At 42.8% G+C, this 22,808-nt stretch overlaps 1 protein-coding gene across 4 annotated transcripts; it reads right to left on the bottom strand.

Moving 5' to 3' along the window:
- Positions 1-970: 970 nt before the first annotated feature.
- TRIM36 (tripartite motif containing 36) lies at positions 971-22,523 on the bottom strand. 4 transcript variants are annotated; one of them, XM_040540673.1, is made up of 10 exons: positions 22,294-22,523; positions 21,263-21,497; positions 13,497-13,840; positions 9,054-9,200; positions 7,814-7,909; positions 6,679-6,932; positions 5,942-6,066; positions 5,097-5,390; positions 4,510-4,807; positions 971-2,985 (listed from the first exon to the last, which is right to left on the bottom strand). In XM_040540673.1, the coding sequence occupies exons 1-10, from the start codon at positions 22,318-22,320 to the stop codon at positions 2,631-2,633; spliced, it is 2,175 nt and encodes a 724-aa protein (XP_040396607.1). In that variant the 5' UTR covers positions 22,321-22,523; the 3' UTR covers positions 971-2,630. The 4 variants fall into 4 exon arrangements, with proteins under 4 accessions (XP_040396607.1, XP_040396609.1, XP_040396606.1 ...); XM_040540675.1 differs by having other exon boundaries at positions 13,497-13,822; positions 22,294-22,507; XM_040540672.1 differs by lacking the exon at positions 22,294-22,523 and adding an exon at positions 22,168-22,230 and having other exon boundaries at positions 13,497-13,822.
- Positions 22,524-22,808: the final 285 nt, after the last annotated feature.

Consider the following 22,808-nt stretch of genomic DNA (forward strand, 5'->3'; position numbering starts at 1 on the left):
ACCTCATCACAGTCTACAACTTCCTCGCGAGGGGGAGTGGAGAGGCAGGTCCCCTAATCACCAGTGATAGGACCTGTGGGAACGGTGTTAAGCTGAGGCAGGGGAAGTTTAGGCTGGACATCAGGAAGAGGTTCTTCACCGAGAGGGTGGTCGCACACTGGAACAGGCTCCCCAGTGAAGTAGTCACTGCACCAAGCCTGTCTGAATTTAAGAAGCGTTTGGACTGTGCGCTTAGTCACATGGTCTAAACTTTAGGCAGACCTGTGCGGTGCCAGGAGTTGGACTCGATGATCCTTATGGGTCCCTTCCAACTCAAGATATTCTAAATGATTCTATAATTAACTATGGTTTGATAAATGGAAGGAACAGCACATGTTCAACAGAGGGGAAGAGAGCTGATGTCTCATTACAACATAAATTGTTGCAAGATCTGGAAAAGGAAGCAAACAAAATGGACTGCAATTGTGTGCCCTATAAAATTTCTCCAAACAATCAAGACTAGAAGTGACTGGAGAACTGCAGCGGGCCTGCAGTACCAAGTGACTAGGTAAGTTGGCAGATGAAACTCAACCTTAAATGCAAGCTAGTGTATCAGGTGGAGAAGCCCTGCATGTGCACGTCTTGTTCAGAGCTAACCGTAAGGATCATGTGGAAAACACTGCAGAAGTAAATCCATGCACATCAGCTTAATACTTGGCCAAATATTAATATTGGCCAAAAAAAGACAAATACAGTTTTAAGACTACAGAAATAAGCAAATCCCAGGACTTCTGTCATTCTTCACAGAAGGAAGTGTCTGTACAGAGTCAGTCTCAGAAGGCAAGAGAAGGAGAGGGCAGCAGGATGCTCACATGGACAGAACTGCTTATATTTAGTGAGAAACTACACAGGCTACCAAACACGAAGGGGTGGGTACAACAGGAAAGGCAGGCTATGACAATTACTACAAAAAGAGAAGACTTACAGAGTAACGACTGAGGGACAATTGGCCATTTCTCCTTCAGGAGAAAGTTCCACGAGACACCCATTGCTTCAGCACTGCTGCCTGAGGTATCAAAGTGTTTCTCACATCAGCAGGCAAAAAGCTCTAGAATTTACTTCTACACGGCGTTAATAAGGCAGAAAATGTTTGTGGTGAGACACACACAAGAGGTTGCCCTTGCTGAGCGTTTCTAGCCCCCAAAGAGCTGTCGTATTCACCTTCCACCAGTTTTCCTTTCTGCCGTTTTTTTCTGACAGTGGTCACTGGATGGAGCCTTAGGAGAGAGGACACTGAGCATGGCAGACTCGTCAGCACAGCAGTTCAGACAGCAAAGCACAGCTAAGGTTTTGCACTACGACTTACATTCATTTAAGTGTACTGTGATTTTCAGGTCCCAGTTCATTGCTCTACAGCTATATACAGGTACTTAGTAAGCATACTTCACACACATTCATCAAGATGCGACATTATATCCCCAATTCAGAAAGCACCAAGTGTGTATTAGAAACATCCTTCACTTTAGAAGTTATTTTTCCACAATGCAAATTAGCAGTGCAAGTACTCATCTGTTTGGTTTTTGTTTACACAGATTACTTCCAAACAGGTGCAAGCACTACTTCATGATACAGTTTTTAAACACAAGAACAGAAATTTGAACAGAAACATCCTTTAAGGCAGAAATTGAGTCTCAAAACTTAATCAGTGCATTTTTATGATTATTACTAAAAACAAGCCAATACTAGACTAAAAATTTAACTTAGAAACACATTAACAGAAGTACCTGAATTTTTAAAAGTTTGCATGTTATTAGTCATGTCAATAAGTCGTTTGCTTTTGCCCTAAATACCAGGTTACTATTACTCACACATGCAAATACTTCTGATTTTGGACTCTAAAGTCTGTTTAAGGTCAAATTGCACTTTATATATTTTATGTTGCCTACACTAAAAACCTGGAAGAGTACAGAAACTTACCATTATACCACCAACTACACAACAGGTGTCAGAACTAGAGTTTCAGCTTACAGTCACATTAAACATATATGAAATACAGTTTCTAGTTTAATCTCCTCCTTCCAAATACAGCCTAAATGTTCAACTGCAATTCTCATTTCTCACTGCTTTGTATTGTATTTGTGCAAGAGTTATAGAGTGCTCAAAGAACCACCTCCAGGGTGCTCATTGGTTAGTAAGAAACCATTTCACCCCTCAGATGCACTCAGGCAGATTTCTTAAAAGAATAATGGCAATCACACATTGTCAGCTTTGACTTTGTTAAATGCAAAGTTGACTGTGTAAGGACTTAAGTTACATAAAAGGCAGATTTCCACCCTGACAAGTGATTTTGGTTGCTAGCTGAGCTTCCTCCTCACCTCCCCCTGGGAGGAAAGTCTGTGGAGATCAGCATTGCACAGGTCACAAGGAAGGCAGGAGTGCTCCTGGAAGAACATCTCCTACTGGTGGAAGTGTCTGGATCATTTGTTTGAAAAAAAAAAAAAAAAGCACAAAAAAAACAAACACAAAAACATGACCCAAAGGCTTGTGTGCAGCACTTAGGTATAATGTAATTAATCAGGACTGAAAACTAGGGTAGGACACCTCTGTTCTCATTTTCCATCTCAAAACAGCAACAGGAGGAGATCACCACCCTATAGGTCATCTTGGTACTCCAAGTACTTTGTTGCGATGGCTTCCTCAAGATGAATTGCTGCGCTACCCATTAAGGCAAACGCTGGGTACATTATGCCCGAGCAGTCCACCTCGCACTCGTAGAGGCATTTCATGCGGCCAGCATCATAGAAACCCACCTTGCCGTTGTCACAGTCAAGGCAGATCCCCAGGCAAGAGGGCAGAGGGAGGACTCTGCTCGCTGCATCCTTGGGGTCAGCAGCAGCCTTGGGGATGAAGAACTTCTTCATGCCCAAAGTGACCAGCGTGAAAGGCTGTGATGAGTCAAAGCAGGCATCCTCACTCCCACTGTCATGGCCGCTGTCTTGTTCATACCTAGAACGGAAAAACAACCATTTGCTTGTCACATTTGGGCAGCACTTGTTCACATTGCCAGCACTGTGAACTAGAGAGAACATTTGTGTTACACAGGTAACAGCACATGATCACTAACAAAACCTTGCGGGGTAAAAATACACCTATGCTGGAAGGGAAGATGCATTTCATAGGTGAGCACTCACTTGGGCCACTTGAAACACCTAGTAAGAGCTGAATGCTAATGAGAATGAGACCACAGAAGGCTTTACTAAGGAACTATTAAGTTGCAGATTTATCTGAACGTATCTATGCTAGGTAATCATTAAAGAGCCTATAGGTATAGCAAATTAGTTAACTTGGCAAGTAATTTAGCAAATATGACTCACTACTACAGGCAGGATAGGTTTAACCTTATTTTACGCAATGTTAAACATCATCAATAAATACATTTAACATTACTGTTGTCCAGTGAGTTTTTCATGTTGCTACTGTACTGCATTGCCTTCACAACACAACAATTAATGTTTTAAGTTTTAAAGAAAATCACGCTCTGCCTGGATGCTTCCCTGAACACCTGTGTCCCAGCAGGTAGCTGGGGGAAATTTGTAGCCAGATCTGCTCCGTCTACACATTTTCCTCCAGCCTCTGTCACCAGATAAAGATAGACCAGAGAAGCACAAGAGTCAATATTCTTCTATGCAGGCAAGTCCTATGTAGATTTGCATTTTTGGTGGTGATTTATTTATTTTTATGGATAAGCAATAGCTGAAGGTTTCCAGATATTCTTGTGATTAAGGAAAAAAGGAATCCAGAAATCAGGACCTGATTTCTCAATTTGCAAAAAGGCTCCACCTGACTAAGCAACTCAAGACACTGGCGTTTTTTCAGTTTCAGTATGTTGTATAGTAGAAAGCAAATACATCTCTTAGATTCAAAGTTAAGAGCCCCCATGTGATACCATCCCAGCCTCCAGTTCCTAGGTACATCCAAGCTTACTGCAGATGTAATTGAGAGCTGGAAACCTTTGAGTTCGTTTGCCCTCTGTACTTTGGCTTGTGCACAGTAGCACTCCCAGTACTATACGTAAGTGTATAGCCTGGGAGAAACCAGTGACTTGGAATGCATCGTGACGCAAGCTACAGCAAAGATACACAGACATGCACAGTGAACGTTGCACCTCTGAATGGCTGCCAAAATCCAGCATGCTGAGGGCATTAAGCCTAGTGACAATTGCTTCAGCCTTGCAACTGACAGATTTTTCCCCCCTCTTGCTTTAACTAACACATCTTGACATCTGTACAAACCTGACTTCTTTCCAAAAAAGAAAGGCAAAAGAAACCTGGGTAACTAGAACACTTTTCTACTAATGGCAGAGAGCAGGGAGAGGAACAGGACAACCAGCACACACCATATTGCTTCAAGCTATTTTCCACTGTTTTGGTTCATGTTGTTTATTAACTGAGACTAGATTTGCTCTTAAAATAATTTTTTAAAAAGTCCTATCCTTATATAAAACATATTATGCACAAGCCTGCAATTTACCTCGGGCTGGTCACATCATGGGTATTATGGAACAATTTCTGTATTTTGGCGCTAGAAACAACTCCCACTTTCACCAGGTAGGAATAGGCTTCCACACGAAAGGCCCAGAAGTGCTTCCCTTTGGCAATCCCAGTGTCACCAATGATGTAATCCAGAGTTGTGTAGCATCCAACCTGTATGCGTTCAGCTCCTAGCAGTAGAGGAAATCCAGCTCTACTTTCCACAGCAGTTCTTCTTGGGTTGAGCAGCAGACGTTCACTGTTGTACCCACACTTGTCATCAAAAAGAAAGCTAAAAACTTAAAAAACAGTATTCCAAGAATTTCTTGTTAGTTAAATATTTTTGGCCTTCTGCTCTTATAAACTACATTTTAACAAATTAGCATTAGATATTCTCATCTCTAAAAGCTACCAGGAATGTCATGCAAGCTAATAGTTTCAGTTTGTTAATTAGCCTGTTTATTAACAGTGCTTATACACATGTATGCAACCAATAATGAAACAGAAGTCCAGGATCTACTGGAAATCACCTAACAGCTCTTAATACCTACAGATTCAGCACCTTGTGGAAATAAGAAAACACAATACCTGGAGCGGGAGGTGTATGCAAAATAACTTCTTTGCTCCAAGGGCTACAGATGGACCCTTTATATCCTCGAACTCTAAAAGCATAGCTGCTGTCGTCATCAAGATCAGATATGACTTTGCTCTTGCTGCAAACTTCGATCTCCTGCCACATCACATTCTCCTCTTCTCTGTTAAACTTACGATACTCAAGAACATAGATATCAGCTGAGTCTGTCTTCCCAGGGGATTCCCAACTGATCACAGCTTTGTTGTATATTCTGCTCTGCTCTTCATTGATTTCTGGTATTTCCAGACCTGGAACACCAAACATTAAGGAGAAAATTCCTGAAGTTTAGATACTTAGATATACGTTATTTTAGAATTTCCACACAAGCCTTTATTCAGCAGCTTAGCACAGTGAAGAAAAAAATAATCTGGAACACACAGGTAAAGATTGTAGGTGAGGATGGCTCTGTGCCTGCACACAAATAAATCACTTACTTTCTGCTTTAAATTTGAAACTTGTACCCTTTATTTGTGCTGGCAGTTAAAAAACAGCAAAAAACCACAACTATTCTGCCATGCAGAAAGATTCTACTAAGACTTACTAACATAAGTTTTACTTAACTACAGTTTTTGGAAGCCAATGTAAGTTGGTACTGAAGTTGATGGCACCTTAGTTTGCCTGTCAAAGCTGAAACTGTCACTGCTGACAAGTAATGCCACGTGGATCACGGAGGCAGAATAACAATGCAAGTCAGGGTACCTGCCTGAGTTCTGCAACTTCACCCCTGCATAAATCTTGCTCTTTCTAGAGAAGCCCTTAAAGCTGTAACTCATGTAAAACCTATGTTGTCACAATTTACCATTGGAATAGAAGGACAAGTCGCCAAGGATCTGTTCTTGCTTGGCAGTGTCCACCACAAAGTCTTCAAAAGAAGATTCAGCTGCTGGTCTGAAGCTCTTCAGAGATTCAGTAGCTTTTTGGATTCTGAAAGCACAGGAGCGGAGGGACAGAAGAAGAGAGAAAAGGGAGTTTGTGTGCATTTTTAAAAATAAAAATGCTAGGTTTTGCTTAAAAAATGTTCTGTTTTCGTGTACTTACTGAAGTCTCCCAGGAATTTGTCTCACTAGATGGAATTTAAATTCAAAATTTAAAAGCCTTTTGTATACACATGTGAAGATAACAAACAGATGGCAGAGTATTTTTGACTGTTTGGGGCATTATGTTCAAAGAACAAAGTAGATGTGAAGTGCTAATGGAGAACAACTACTAAGATCAAAAGTTTAAAGCCAGAAGAGACCTGTTTGATTAACTTGCAAATAACTGATATAATCACTGAACAAAGGAATGTGTCAGTGAGCTGAACGGACCACCCTTCCATTGCAGTTTTACTAAACAGGGCTGGATGTTGTTGAAGGATAAAACCCATTCAGTGCACACTGTAATGCAGTAATTTCTTCTGAACTGTACCTGGACCAGTCATGGGGCTCTGCAATACAAGGTACTGCACTCAGAACCTTGCTAGCAGGTGTCAAGAGAATGTTTGACCAGACATCCTACAGCAGAACGTTTATCTACACCAGAAGGTAATTGAGATACCTGACATGAAGTTGTTTTGCTGTTTGAACAAAACAGGACTGATCTGTTTCTTTAAGTACTTCTTGAGCATATCCCACGAGGCCACTATTTTCCAGGAGACCTTGATATTCTTCTGCCTGGGTTCTCAATTTGTCCAGTCTTAAATTCTTAGATGCATCAATTGCCCGAAGAGCTGCAGATTTCTTCTCCTCCAGAACATGAATTAATTTCTCAAAACTCTGAGATGCCTCTTCTTTAGCTCTTTCCCCCTTGCACTAGGAGGGAACAAAATACATTTCAAACTGATTCCACAGGACTGTGGCTTTGTATAGAAACATACCTAAGCTTTCTCAAGCTATCAATCTCAGCAATCTAGTTATCTGTTTGAGTGACAAGACTTATGAGCTTTGTTAAGCACTGAAAATGCAAGCAACAGTGCACCCGAACTAGTAAGTGTTTATCATCTTAACACAGAGGACGAAGGGCAGAAAAATATTCCTCTGATTATGCCTTGAATTATGCAGGACATTCCTCTGCCTAAACAGCTCATGGAAAAGCACTATAAAAGCAGGTCAGCCTCAGAAGGTTTTCCATCTTCCCTTATCATCTTGCATCAGGAGCCTAGACCCATTTCCCACGTATGCCCTCACAGCAGCAGGCCCACCTCAACTACTAAAAAAGAACTATAAAGCACAGATATGGTCTGCACTAAGACATGGGCAGGGACATGACCTCCCGCAATTTCTGTCACAGAGTTTCAGCTTGTATGCAGAGAATGTCCCCAGCTCTGACTCTCCTATGGTGAGTTTTTGTCCTTAATTCTGACTTTACTGCAACATCCTCAAGAGAAATAGAAAGCATGAATCGTGCACTGCCATTAATACACAGACCTTTAAGTTTAACCCAGCTTTCCTTGGGTAAGGTATCAAATAAGCTTTATTTCAATTGAATTTACACTAGCACCTAAAACTTGCTTTCCCTCTGTACGTTGTCTAGATTTCTTACTGTAGAAAAAGCGCGGTTCAGGACTAACACAAACTGTACAGAGATTGTTTGTATTTTCAGTTAGCTAATAAAAACCTGTGCTAGGAACAGCTCCAGTCCCTGCTGAATCCCTTCAAGGACCATCCCCTTCCAACCAACAAGTCATTCTTACCTCTGTTTCTTTCAGCAGCAGACCCAGCTGTGAAATGTGAGCTTTCACCTGGCTCTCCTTACTGATGAGATACTCTATATCTTTTGAAAGCTTTTCCTGTCAAAATAAAATGGCAAAATGGCAGAACAAAAAGCATTTCCCACCCAAATAGACCACCAGCACAGGTGGTCACCCTGCAAGTGTTCGGTTTATCTTGTTACAGGGCTGACTGACTGCCAACAGTTACAGAAGGCAACACTGCAGAGAACTGCTAGATAAACCAGGATGAGCAAGGAGGGAGACCAGGTGACTTTTCTGAGCAAGACAGGGAGCACATGCAAGATACAGTAACCTAAGCTGGCTCATTCCTTCCCAAACTAAGGAATCATGCTCTCTTGTCTGAGAAACCTGAAGTTATGGACATTACCACAACTTACAAAAAAGCCTTCCTAGTTATTAATTCATTTCCAATAAAATTTGCTAGAGAAATTAGAGGTATGGAGCACTATCTTATGCACTTCCCTATTTGAAAGAGTTCCAATCAGTACAGGAACAGCCTTGCAAACAGGCAAGGAGGCCAAAGAGCACAAGGCAGGAAGGCTTGGTCTCCCCCCAGCTCCATCCTCTCTCTTCCTTCTCCTCCCCCTCTGTCCTCTCTCGTCCTTTTTTCCACTTTCTTTTTTGTTTCTTCCATTTTCTCTTTTTTTGTGAGCAAGAGGAAAAAGAAAAGGAAGAACAGAAGGTAGCTGAAATCATTCTCTAATAACAAAATATTGTTTTCAAGTCTTTATTATTGTACTACGCTTAGGGAATCAATAGCTATGCAGCTTCAGAAACATACAATGTCCCAACTGATACTTCAGTTTCATATTTTTCCAGGGTGCCTTTAATGTGTCAGCTCACCCAACACACAAGGAAACCAACCTGAAAACATTCAGTGGTATAAGCTAGACTGTAAAGCACTAACACCTTAAACTCTCTGAAAGGGTCAGCTCTGCTGCACAGATGGCTAAATTAAGGCGGAGGCCCTTTGAAGTGGTTATGCTTCAGCCACCATAGAATACACAATTGTTTTCTCAGGCATGTGCCATGGCATGTTAGTATGTGCATTAACAGACGTTGCACAACAGCATGCCTCATGACTAGCTCAGTGTCCTCCAAGCACATGTCCAGGCTTCCTGCCAGAGGCAGTTTGTCCTTAAAACAGAAGCTCAGTGCTCTTCCCATTCTTAAGGCTGGGTCAAACAACATTTACTTTTACCTTCAGTGTTTTATAGGCAGTGCTCATCGTTGTTACCCTGTGGTTTGCATGAGATCCACCCAGTTTACAAAGATGACAGACAGGCCTTCTGCAGATTTCACAGTACATGTTTACTCTTTCCATTTCATGTTCCGGGCACATTAAAATCTGAAAAAAAGAAAGCAAAGAATTAAGGTATATTTCCAAAAGCAAACAATTAAAACAAACATCAATCCTACAGCATCTGACTGCCACAATGGATTTTTTTTTATATTCACTTTACCTGCTGTCTTTTTATATTTGTTCATCCAGGAGATGAAAACACAGTTTCAGTGAGGTCTACAGTAAGTAAATATGTAGCAATGACCATGTACACATCCCATAGCCTCCATACTGCAATTAACCTTCTTGCTAATCCCTACAGTGGTTTGCATGCCTTAAGCTCCCTGTACTCATATTCAGGGCTATAAATGCAATATACAACACACCCCACCCTCTCAAATTTAACCGTGTCCAGGCCAGCCTCTCAGTTCTGTCTTGAAACTGACGTGATCTCTTTCTTAAAGCAAAGAGTTGCCATAAGACAGTGATGATTTACATCAAAACTAGACTCAGCTCAGCCATGTGGCTACCGGTCTTGGAGCAACAAGTGAAATACAACCTCTGCCACCAGTCCCTGTCTGTTTAAAGACAAAAGGCTCCAGTGTTTCATTTATTTTTTCTGACTCCAATTACAGGTTGTTTGTGCCGAGTTCTAATCCAAGTATCAGCTTTGACAGTAGCCTGAAAAACCTGGTGCTCACAAAATCATCTTTTGAAAACTGAACATATATGTTGGAATAACTACTCAATGGCGGGGGGGGGGAGGAAGTGCAACTCAACTCCAAGCTCTAACAACAGATACACACACCTAAAAAGGGGGAAAAGATTAAGAAAATCCTTTTGCCTCATTCCAAAGCACTGCAAGACTACATCTGGGTCAAAGGAACAGAAAGAACAAGACATCATTGCCAACAGCTGAGCCATTAAAAATGTCATCTCTTAATTTTAACATTAAAAAAAAAAATAACAAGGGAGGGGAAAAAAATTGCCAGTGGCACAAATCTGGACACACTAAACTAAACCGCAGACCATCCGTGAAACCAACTCTCAAACCCCAAACGTTATCTTAGACTATGGGGAAGAAGCCAGAGACACTAGTCTCACTAGCACCTTGGTTCATAAGACAATCATTAAGCAGAACACAATAAGCGATCCCACACATGATAAGGCATCTCATTATCATTGTTTAGTGAATTAAAAAAAAAAGGAAACTTTTGGGAAAATCAACTGTGTAAGCAGGTATCTCCAAAGAACTGCAGTCATCTCTTAGTCCATGGAAGTCATTTTTCCACAGAAGCGTCTAGCCACACTTAATAGAAACCACATATTTTTATTCACCTCTTAGGTAAATCAAGTTTACAGCCTGGAAGCTGTAAGAGGTAGAAGAGGTAGATGCTCCCCTCACACCCCCAGTGCTACAATTCGCTCTGTGATCTAGTTTTAAGTTAAAGTCATTACTGGGAACATTGCTTTGGAGACTAACAAATACTCCACATATTGAGTTCTGGTCTTAACAATGGACTGTAATGAAAAATGCACTTTCCTTAGACTAAAATCAAACAATCCTCAAAAAAAGTAAACTTAATTTGCTGTCGCTAGGACATTCATTTTTAAACAACATAAATGTACTTTTATATCTACAATTTTATTTTATTTTTTAAAAAATACTTCTGTTTCCACCTATAATTTTAAAGAGCTACATCAAGCGTTTATGTGATTTATCAAGGTCACGGATATCAGAACTATTTCTCCCCCTTTTGCTCTCCTTCAACAGAATTCAGAATTCAGCTACTGATTTTTAAATCTAGTTTTAATCTACATGTAGTTTAACAACATGTGGTACCTGCAAGAGTACAAAAAGATCATCAGATGGTTTTGGCATTTTTAATTAGAAATACTTCTGCAGTGAAGGTTGCGATACCACAAAAGCGAAGTTTATGTTTGGTACATCATTTTAGATCAGCAGGTGAAATTAAAAGTTTGTATGCTATCTTCCAAAGTTTCACTTTTACCTGATAAAGTGGCGTTTCACAAAATTAGCCACGTTCTAGCATATTTCAAAGCATTTCAAGCACACGCTTGCTGTTAAGAGGAATGGGTATGTTAGAAAGAACTGCACCAACTGCATGATTCCAGATATTCACCATCTCCAAGCTCACTACTTCTTGAGTCGCAAATTCTTCCAGCCTCAGAAGACAGAACGTCAGTAAAGAGCTTCTTACACAATGTACAACATCCAATTTAATTAAGTGAATCAGAACTCCCTGAACACGAGCACTGCTGACGCTGGTGGGAACATCACGGACACAGGGGCACCTGGACCAATGCACGCTGTGCGTCAGACCCTACTTTCCTCATCACCAGGGTCAGCCTGCTCTGGGGCCACCCAATCCTTCCCCCCTCAGGATGGACCCTGGGAACACCTGGAATGTTCGCTTGGAGTAAAGGAATGTTAGCTTCACCTTAAAAGCCTTTCCTTATGCTACATCCCTTCTATACTAGGGACAGAAGCAATACACTAGAAACTAGGTCATTACTGGGGCTACTTTTAATTAACCTTGCTCCCATGCCCTGCCCCAAAACATACACGTAGAGCTACACACCATGACACAACTTGCATGGGACCAAGACCCAGCAACATGTGAGCACAGCTAGTCTGCTCCAGCAAGTGCTAGCCCCGAGCATCACTGTCACTTGGAAATCCACGGAAATCAGCCCACAGCCTCATCACCAGCCACAGGTATGCAGCAAATACAGGGACACTAAGGTCCGCTGTGGTCTTTTGCTAGGGAGATGGCAGACATGACAATTCCTCGTATCGTCCAACTTAAATCCAACAGGGCACAGCCTTGCTCTGCATCACACTTTGCAGGAGAAACAACACATCAATTTGCAGGCACTCCATTTTGTCCGAATGCAGCAGCAGTGTGTGAAGTAGAAATTTTGCCATTACGTTGGTCTCTTTTGCTATAGCTAGAGAATAGCTAGGTGTAATTTCAACTGAGACCTGAACTTCCATCCTCAGTCACTGCTAGATGCAAGAAGGAAGGTCAGAAAAAGATGTTTGTGTTGGATCAAGTTCAGGCCCGAAACATCCAAAGGGACTTCAGCCACTCCTCATATGCCCTGTAGCTCCTTCACTATCTTTGCTGCTCTCCTTTGAACACTCTAATAGTTTTACATCCTTGTATTTTGATGCCCAAAACTGCACACGAGGTGAGGCCGCAACAGCGCAGAGCAGAGCAGGACTATCCCTTCCCTCAACCAACTAGCAGTGCTGTGCCTGATACACCAAATCCCACACAAGTTCAGAGCCAGCTGGAAGTTTGTCATTCTCACAGTCACAGTCCTCTGAATTAAGGCTCCTGGGGTCTCAGGGGCCATCCTCGGTGTTAAAAACAATGGGAAGAAGGCATTAAATGTTCCTGCTTTACTGGCATCCCCATTTGTGAGGTGACCAACCTCATCAAGCAACAGACTGATGCCATCTCTGGTCCTCCTTTTGCTGTTAACATGCTTTTAAAAGCCCTTTTTGTTGTCCCCCACAGTACTGGCCAGCTTCAGCTCTAATTCAGCTTCAGCTGCACCGATTTTCTCCCTGCAATGGCAAACAGCATTTCTGTAGCCCTCCCACGTCACTTGACCTTGCTTCCAGTGTCCATACACCTTCCTTTCCCACTTAAGCTCTAGAATAAGACCCCTGCTCAGCCAAGCTGGCCTTCTGTCCAGCTGCTTGACTTCTGACACTTGTGATTTCCTGCTCCTGCACTCTGAAGAGGTGGTACTTAAAAAGTGACCAGCACTGATGGACCCCAATGTCTTCAAAAGCAGACATTGGTAAGGTCCAAGGGACCTTACCAACTTGTTCCCTGATCAGTAGCAAGCCTGCTCTCCCCATACCCAGGACTGAAGTTTTGGTGGCAGTTTTTCTCCTGTCACCAAATATTTGAAACTCAGCTACTTCACGATGACTGCGGCCAAGATGTGACCAATCACCACTTCACCCACGAGACCCTCTAGATATTCAACATGAGTAAGTCTTAGAAGAAAAAAAAGAAAAAAAAAACAGAAGACAGAAAAAGCATCTCAAATGACAATTAACACAATCAATTACCCAAAGTAAAAAAATAAAAAAATAAAATCCCAAATCCTTATTTTTATGGTCCCCTTGAAGTGTGTTCTCAATGCATGTTTCAACAGCAACTACTTTAAAAAACAACAAAAGTTTATGATTCACTCCAAAAATGACAGCAGGACTCAATAAAGCAACACTGCTCCTTAAAAGGCCCTGCAGCAGCACAAACACATCTGAAGCTATATCTGAATACAGCAATCCAAATTCCTCAGATACAGTGTACCCACCTTGGGTCTGAAATTGGTGGTTGGTCCGACATACTCGTGCTGGGCCTTCACAGTTCCCCAAGGGTGGTGTACTTTGAAACACTCGTTGCAATAGCTTGCACTGCAGTCCATGCAGCTCTTCGTGGATTCTTGAGGTGGAGGTTTGCAGAAGTCACACATGATAGCTATGGCTGCCCTGGCTGCCTGCCTGTGTCTTTCCACAATGGTTTCCAACGTAAAATTGCGAAACAAGCCATTGATGCCACGTTCTCCAAGATCAATGTCATGCTGACAGCCAGGACAAGGAAACATAGTTGTTCTAGGAGTCAGTGAATTGCGTTTTCTGCCTGTGTAGACAGCAAATCCTGATTTAGAAGGAGCACAAACAGAAGAGTTTTAGGTTTTAAAGGCAGAAGCACGGGAATTTATGAACCAATTCCAAACTATTGTAGCACATCATCCAAACCAGTACAATCAATACTAATTCATACACACTCTGCCAAGCCAAAGAGAGTAAGTTTGCCATGAGAAGGTACTGTCATGTTTGAGTCCAGGGGACACTACAAACTACTCTAAAACTTAATTCTATGTTAAGATAAATTTAACTGTTCCAATTCTACCTTCTGCTTCCTGCAGCTTTGTTTCTTGCAACACTAGAACAATGCCACCACCTTTTTCTTCAGAGCAAGCACTGCACTGCCAGACACGAGCAAAAACAGGTCCTTTCCTGCTCAGAGCTCATCCTTGGTGGAGGGGACTGCATCAACTTGTGGCCTTGACCAGCCAGAGGCTTTACACAGCAATAAATCTGTGCCTTCCCAAACCTAAGTAACATCTACGTTAGCTATACACAGCATAGGGACTAGCCCTTCCCTGGCTGAAAGGCTTTGATAAAGGAGGACTGCTAAATAAGCCTCAAATACCAAGGGAGACACTGAGATGATGAAGTTTGAGAGTTTCCTCCACCCTGAATTAGGGAACCATAGCTATGGACAAGTAACTACAGACAATTTTCTCCTCCTCTCTCAAATAAAGCAACTGAAGGCTTGAGTAAAGCTGCAAGCTGAGAAGAGCCTCTGGAGCCTCATGCAGACCCAAAAGCTATTTACAGCAAGCACGATGTTCTTAAAGCTACCAAACAGGGAGCGTATCCCTGTCTCGCTCCTGAACACAAGGGGAATGATGATCAAAAAGCAGTCACTTAAGGATTTCTGAAACAGGCTAAGCCAGCATATAGGCCTAATGTGTACCTTCTCTGCTTCACCTTACAAAGAAACGAAAACCTACCCTCTGCAGCTGGAGCATGGTTTTTAAATCCCTTTGAGAGGACTGCACGCTGCTGTAACTAACAAGTTCATGAATAGAGGTGACAAACCTGAATTCTTAGTCTTGAAATGGGTTCTTCTTCAGAAAGGGAAATTTGTTCTTATCTATATTTAGTCATTACCTTCCCTTCAGAAATGTTGATGCCTCATTTATTTTTGAAGCATCCTTTGACACCAGACAAAAAGACACTTCCTTTGCACTGCTCTTCTACAGCCCCTTCACCCAACACTTCACAACTCCCTTTCCTAGTGTGCCCTTTCAAGTCTCTCTAATAAGAAAAAAGAAAACCAACACACACAAAACCCAACAACGCTCCCCACAAGGAACTAGTTCCTCTGAACGCCTTTGAAATGTGCCCTGTGATAGTTATGTATGATCGTCAGCTTAGAAACCACATCCAGAAGCATGAATAAGAATGCACTAGCTGGCAGTCTCACACCTCTGCTGGTCCCACACCTTCCTGCAGGTTCTGAGCAGAACCACCAGATCACATCTACAGGACACAATACACATGACCGAAGTCACCACGCACAACTCTCTGGCTAAGGGAAGCAGAGGTTTGGTGGATTCTTTAATTTTTGAAATTTAATTTTTTTTTGGTACTTACTTGCAGTGAATTAATTACCCAAACTGCGTGTCCTGCAATACCTGTAACTTGGCATACACAGCAACACACACATGCAATGCACAGAACAGCAGTGAAACACAAACTTTATCTTTAAACGTATGCTCCAAGCTAGCACTGTGCACAGAAACGGAGAGAGACCTTCTACACAGACTTGTACAATGGCCTAAACAAAAGGATGATTTTGCATGCAGTGCCATGCAGTCAATAGCTATAAAAAGGGATTCAGAGCACTTACATTTGCTAAAACTAAGAAAATAATGGCACAGTGTTGTATGTACAGGGACTGCCTACAAGCAGTTCACTACAGCAGAGAGCAAGCAATGACAAAGCAAGAAAACAAGGGAAAAAAAAAAAAAACACGGTGCAGTGGTCAAGTTTAAAAATACAATCTGAAATTCTTATCCAGGAGCATGCTTTGAAAGTCTGGCCCAGGCGGCTCACGCGTGGGACTGGTGTTTGTTAACGCAAAGGTGAGCTCAGCTGCAGTCCAATTGAGGCCTTTCATTCTGCCAGTCGTGGGACAAAACCAGACCATCGTCACATGCCATGCTCGGCAGCAACTGGTGACACTCTTCTTTACAGGGAAGCCCCGCACGTCTTAAGATGTCTCATCCCTTTTCGCTGACAGCTTTCTCAGAGCCACGTTTGTTGCTTCCTGCTCTAAAACTTGAGAGCGTGCTTCCTCGGCTCCTCCGCGTGCCCTGCCACTACTGCAGTTCAAAGCAGGGAAACATCCTTTTTTTTTTTTTTTTGCCTCTAACAAGTGTTAATGCTAACATGCAGCATGAAGTAGCCCACTTTCTTCAAGCATACAAGCTTTATATGCTTGTATTTTAAAAAGAAAGCGCTGATTAAGTGATAAATTACTTGGAGAATACCCTTCCTGTCTGCCTTGCATTCAGTCTGCTAAAACTGAATTGCAAGCACTTCACACAGCAAAAAACATGAGTTTTGTACTCAGATGTGTGGCTCAGAGGAACTCAGATCCCATATTGTCTTTTACATTTTGCCAATCTGGTTTCCAACAAACAAGTATGTATTTTGTACAAATATTAGGAATCATCACAAGAAACCTCCCATCACAAACCACTTCACTTGCAATGAGTAACTCTACGAGCAACCTAAAAAATAAGCACAACATGTGCTCAGACTTAGACTCCAAACCCACAAATACTACAATATAGACTGTAAAGACTCAAGTCAGAGAGCAACCTTACATATGCCTTATGCTTTAACTTCCTCTCACCAAGCAGAGGTGCCAACACTTCAAAGGCGGAAAAGCCCAACCTGTACCTCAGGGTTTGCAAAGGGATAAGACATCTTAAAGACAAAATTGTGTTTTCCAAGTGAACAGTATCACCAGCATTTCATGATAATGGAAGACATGGAAGTTAAATGTGTGAGTTAAAAAAAAAAAAAAGGAGTATTTTAAAAGTCAACTGGATTTTCATAAAAGTTTTTAAAAATGTAAATGTCTATTGCCACCCCAAACTCAATTAATGCTTTTGGATGGATGCTTAGGAAGAAATTAAAAAAAAGATGTAAAGTCAGTAGCTGCAAAACATCATTTTCAGATATTTTAAACTTCCCCATATCAATGGTGCTTTGTGCAAAAAAGGCAGATAAAGACAGCTTTTCTGAGAAGTCTGACTATACTATCTTTGGTTTATGACACTTCCAGTCTTCACCTGATGCAAACGAATGCCCATGTCCTACTAGCTGCTTTGCTGTTCACACTGAGTATGAAATTTGGATTTGTGTTTAGTTCTGTTCATTCCGTTCTCAAAGGACACAGCACCTTTAACAATTGCTCACGTGTCTGCCAATATTATGGCAACATGGAGCTTTTTTTTTTCTTGACACCAAAGAAGAAATATTTACGATAGTAAGCCCAAACAGTGGCTGAGATGCTCAGACTAGCTCAATTTCAGTAATTAGATTTATTTCAAACCAAGAGACACTGGCTATTCCTTCAACCTGACTATGTCACTAAGCACACCAAACACTACAAGAGTATCAGTTTTAATTATTTAGTTTTCCTCACACATTCAGGCCTTGTACTGAATTGCCAGATCCAGAACTACCTACTCAGATTAACAAGGTATAAATTTCAGTCTGCTTCTTTATCACAGGCAATTAAGGAGCTCAGATACAGTGAAGAACTGGTTTTACTTTCCATTTAGAAGTGACAGCAAACTATGACCTCTTAATTGTTACAAAGATCAATAAAACAATAACACTTCACTGCTAGTAAGACAGTAGTTTTACTGAAACTTGAGTATATAAATTCGTGAAAATTAAAAAGTATAGGCATAAACTGCTGTATTTTTAAGGGGAAGAGAGAACTTACATTATTTGCACGTATCAAAGTATGTTTACCCATGCATACACATGAAAAAAACAACCCTTAATTGAATTTCAGTCCAGTTGACCTTTAAGTCAGTGCTAAACAGAATGAAAAGCTTTCCTAATGTAAGTCCGTTGCTGTACCTTTGCTCACTGTAAAAGCCATTTTGTGGACTTGACCACTGACAGAAAGCTATATGCTAACCAACAATATTTAACTCTAGAGTTAAACACTAAACTATCTAGAGCCAATACAAGAAGTGAAGCATTTCTACCTCTCCACCCAAAAGACCTCCTCTGTGAGGCTGCGAACAATGAACAGAAAGCTGTTTAGAAAATGAAAAAAAAAAAAAAAAAAGAGAGAAATACACCATTGGTTTACAATGGTTCAAATGAAGAGCATCAACTGTTTCCCCTCCTGGAGCTGATAAAACACTGCAGGGCTGAAATGAAAGAGTGTTTAATTTCCTAGCACGATGACACAGCTGTAGCATTTGAGCAGAAAAGAAACAGGGAGAAAGAAGAGACGAGAGAGGAAAAAAGATCTATTTCAAACATTCAATTTCTGCATCACCCATCAATTCTGCAGAAGTGTCAACATAACCGCATCACATGCTTTATTCTAACTACACCAACATTTTAATTACACTAACATTACGACAGATTAGCAGTAAGAAATACCCTTTATTTTCATTTTGTATACAGCAAGTTTTTGTCAAAATTATTTTATATACAACATATATTGTGTTCTTTTAAACCAGCACATTAGATTTTAAGAACGTACACTCCATTTCAATTACCAGTTGCGGCATTTTTATTTCAAGATAAATCGTATTCGTAAATGCAAGCTGTGTGCGCACAACAACTACAGAAAGTGGACCAGTTCTTTCTTGCACTCAAGCATTTAAATGCCAAAAGTGTTTTTAATAGATTGTACTCCTCATGAAGGTACTAAGAATTTCTTATGTGAAAAAAAGAGAAGGAAAGAAAGAAAGAAAAAAAACACGACAGGAGGAAGATTTCACACATTCTCAAATGCGATCATTTGACAGTGACATGCCGTGCACACCCCTACTAGAAGTTCTCGTTTCTTTTGTATACATGTGAAGCCCCACTTTGGATGTTGCCTTGTGATTTTTTGCTCTCATGAAACTGTTCTGTTATAAATCCCACTGAGGATCACAGAACAAATTAAGAAAGAGGATGTAGTTTCTTCAGATGCAGGACATGAATGGTACAAATGTAAGTTGCAAGCTGGATGAACGTTATTGGTACCAAACCTGTGAGGGCAGAGCTCACACTCCACAGAGTAAAAGAGCTGTAATACCTGTAACATCAGAAGCAAAGACAGCATAACCTGAATGTCCAAACGTATTTGTTAAAGCTCCCATTTCCATATGCTTTTCATTTTGCAAATCTGAACTGTCTGGGATGGTAATTCTCCTATGATGTGCGTCTGCCCAACACTCTTCAGGGGGAATGGGGTGAAGCCCATTACTTCGAGGGACCAGCACTCTCCTGCTGCTCATCAAATGGGGACAAAGATATTAGCAAAGCATTTATCTCTCTCAGCTAACAGGTCAGTTCAGCAGATAACACGTTACTGCCTATCAGTTTGCTGGGATGGTGGCCGACTGCTGTGGATTTGAAAAGGACAATGCTTGCAATAAACTGATTGCATAGATCTCAGGGGGCAGCAGCACCAAAAATGGGTCTTTCCCGCCCTGCTCTAAAGGATGTAATAAAGCAGTAACACAAAACCCTGTGAAAAAGGCTGCCAACAACTACTGCAGAACTGCAGACTCCACTCTTCACACCGTAATTCTCAAGTCTCCAAGACTCCTTGCTCCTCCCTTCCACTACACTCACACAGGAGGATGTGACAGCATTTGGTTCCTTGCAGTAATTCAGCATCAGCTTCTCAGCAGAGCCTCTGCCTCTTTCAGTGCACAGGGTGGTGGACTGTGCTATGCACCATGGAAGGACCACATCGTGTTAGGTCATCATTGCTACTGGCTGATGGGGAGCAAGCTGAAGGCAGGTTTTGACAGGGGAGAAAGGACTACCTCCTCTCCTTGCTCAGGCTGCTGAACGCAGCACAAGGACACAGCTCCCCATGCACATTTTGTACACCCATTTTCACAAGGAGGTCACCCATGGCTTGTTTGCCACCTTTCAGGTTCCACTGGGGCTCCAAAATTCACTTTGTAAATACACAAAGCCAACAGCTGCAGCTGAAACCAGCGAGACCACTAGTCCATACATACGTAGCAACACCAGAATACAAGGCATACTGCGGACAAAAAAGCAAGCAGACTTCCACCTGGGATGACATGGCTACCAGTGGCCTCTTCAGTCAAAGCTTGCATCAAGCTGCAGCTACAAAGAGTGGGCGGACTGTGTGTAGTGGTCACAGCAACCACAGGGCTGTCCATCCCAGTCCCTGAAAATAGGGCTGGAATAAGGATAACTGCCCATTCCATCTGGAAATTCCTTCACATCGTGTAAGTATCAGTCAGACAAGCTACGGCAGATTCAGCATTTGCTTATCACACTAATTTGAAAGAGTATCTGTATAAATGAGTTAAGTGTTGTTTAAGAGAAGACAGTGATTTTGAACTTTGAAAACTGGGAAGGGGAGGATGACTGTTTGTGATCTATGAAGTGAAAGATACAGATTTAGGGTGTGTCTTGTGAGTGACTTCCCAGAGCACTGCAGTGTGGTTTTATAGCAGATGATTTTTTCAGCATGAAGCCTAATATCCAAGGTGAGGTTTCTTTTAAGAAGCGTAGCACGCACAAAGTGCTTCCAATATATCTGTGTAAGAGCTGATCATGTTACACACGGATTAGACAGAGAGCTGAGCAGAGTCAAAATCTGTATATTATGATACTACAAAGAGCATTATGAATTCTCAAGCTAAGTGTTCCTTAAAGGCTCAAGCAGGCGCTGAAAGAAACTGTTAGCTCTTTCTTCTCACAGTCAAGTCCTCCAGTTCTTCAACCACGCAATGATCACCATCTACGGAAAACAATTTACTGCAAATATCAAGAAATGGGTAGGAAACACTATCATTTGTAAAGCCTGCAAAGACTCAGAGGGAAGCCCATACTGCAGAATTTAGGCTGGCCAAGATCTGGCAGAACAGGCAGAACAGTGCTATCGACAGACAACAAAATTGCCAAAATCTACAACTTAATGCTCAACAGAAATTGAAATAAAGGAATAAACAAACACAGTGACTACAAGCATTTACAAGATGCCACAAAGACAAATGTATTCTATATGAAATGGAGTGCACTGTCCTTAAAATTAAAACATTCCCATTGTTCTCGCCACAGAATGAACAAGACCAGCACTAACCCCATGTCATCTATTTAACTATGTCAGGAGTACTGAGATGAGATTTTACCTATGCAGATACCATTCACCTCAAGTCACCCTAATACATAAAATCAGAAAAATGTGCAAAATTCAGATACGTACCTGATCTACTAATCCTGTCAATCCTATCCATGCTAGGAGATGAGATTCGAATTCGAGGGCTGCTCTGATTAGAGGATTCAGAACCCCCATCAGCAAAAGAGTCTTCAACTGTGAAGAGTATTTCTTTCACGCATTTGTGACAGACATTGTGCTGACATGGAAGGATCAGCGGGTGAGTGAACAATTCCTTGCATGCTGGGCAGATGAGCTCTCTTTCAATACTCTTTGTGGCAACCTTCATGACAGAAAGGGGAAAAACAAGAGTAAGCGCAGAAGGTGTGAGCCACTAGGACTTAGTGCATGTTGTACCCGTGCATATCACCAAACCCCAGCTCTGTTGAACGATGGTTGGTGTCAGGTGTTCTAAGGTGCTGCAAGCAAACCTTTATTAACATTTATGAAAGCAGTGACAACACTCATTTCAGCCGAAATGCACACGGCTACTGTGCGCGGTTCATCTTTAGGTCACGTCTGCATTGCAGGGGTGGAAAGCAGACGAGGGGGGTAGTCTCGGTTACACCTAAGGACCTATTGAAATGAAAGCAACCACGCTGCTCGACAATAGCAATCCACGCATTTAAGTCAGCTTGCTTTACAAAAAGGAAGGGGGAAAAAAAAAAGGAATTAAGTGTCATATCGATTAAACAACAGGCTCGCCCGCCGCGTAACTCGCGTGTAGGCACGGACATGCCGTGACTTCGTTAGCCGACAGTCCGAGCCGAGCACACGTATCTATTTCTGCACAAAGCGCTGCCCCCCGATGCTCGCAGCCCTCCAGCACCGACCTCCACGGCGGCACGAAGGGGGCTGCCGGGGGCGACCTGCTCTTGCTCATCCCTCCCCAGCACCACTTCCCTCGAAGCCCCCAAAAGTAAAGGAAAAAATAAATAAATTAAAAAACGCACAAAAGCCCCAACCGCACAGCGCGGCTCGGCTCGGGCGCCAGCCCCCGGCGCCGTCGCACCGCGGGACGGGGGGGACATGGTAGCGACATGGCGACACCGCCGACCCCCGCCTCACGCCGCACTCACCTCGGGCTCCAGCCCGTCGCCCTCCATGCCGGCGCCTCCCGCGACCGCAGGCTCGGCGACTGTCGGGGCGTCGGGCCGGGCGGGAGGGCGGAGGAGGAGAAGGGAAGGGAAGGGAAGGAGGGAGAGGGACGGAGGCCGCCCGCCCACTGCCGCCGAGCGGGGCGCGGCCGCGCACAATGGCGGGCGGGAGGCGGCGGCACCTGGAGCCGCGGGGGGCGGCCACGCCCGGCGGCAGCGGCCCGGCAGGGGGCAGGCACGGCTCGGCACGGCCGCGACGCTCGGACCCTCTCCTCGTAGAGGGGACGACCTCGGCACCCCGACATTTGCCCGTTCACCTCGGGATACGGCGCCCAGGGACCCCCCTCGGCGGCAGAGGCCTCTGGGAGCATGGCTCCCTGTCCCGTCCCGTCCTCACAACGTGTGCCCTCACCACAGCCTGCCTCCTGCCTCACCGGGACCCCAAGTGCCCCTTGCACCACGGTCGGGGAGAACCGAGGCCTCTGTGGTCCCCTGGC

The sequence above is a fragment of the Cygnus olor genome, chromosome Z (genome assembly GCF_009769625.2).
Source record: "Cygnus olor isolate bCygOlo1 chromosome Z, bCygOlo1.pri.v2, whole genome shotgun sequence".
In the NCBI taxonomy this organism is placed as follows: domain Eukaryota; kingdom Metazoa; phylum Chordata; class Aves; order Anseriformes; family Anatidae; genus Cygnus; species Cygnus olor.

Coding starts and splice junctions, on each gene's coding strand:
- TRIM36 (XM_040540673.1), bottom strand. CDS start 22,320: ATGGAGGGCGACGGGCTGGAGCCCGAG. Junction 7,910..9,053: donor CTGCCTATAAAACACTGAAG/GTAAAAGTAAAT, acceptor TTATTTTGACAG/GAAAAGCTTTCAAAAGATAT. Junction 4,808..5,096: donor GCATACACCTCCCGCTCCAG/GTATTGTGTTTT, acceptor CTGTTTTTTAAG/TTTTTAGCTTTCTTTTTGAT.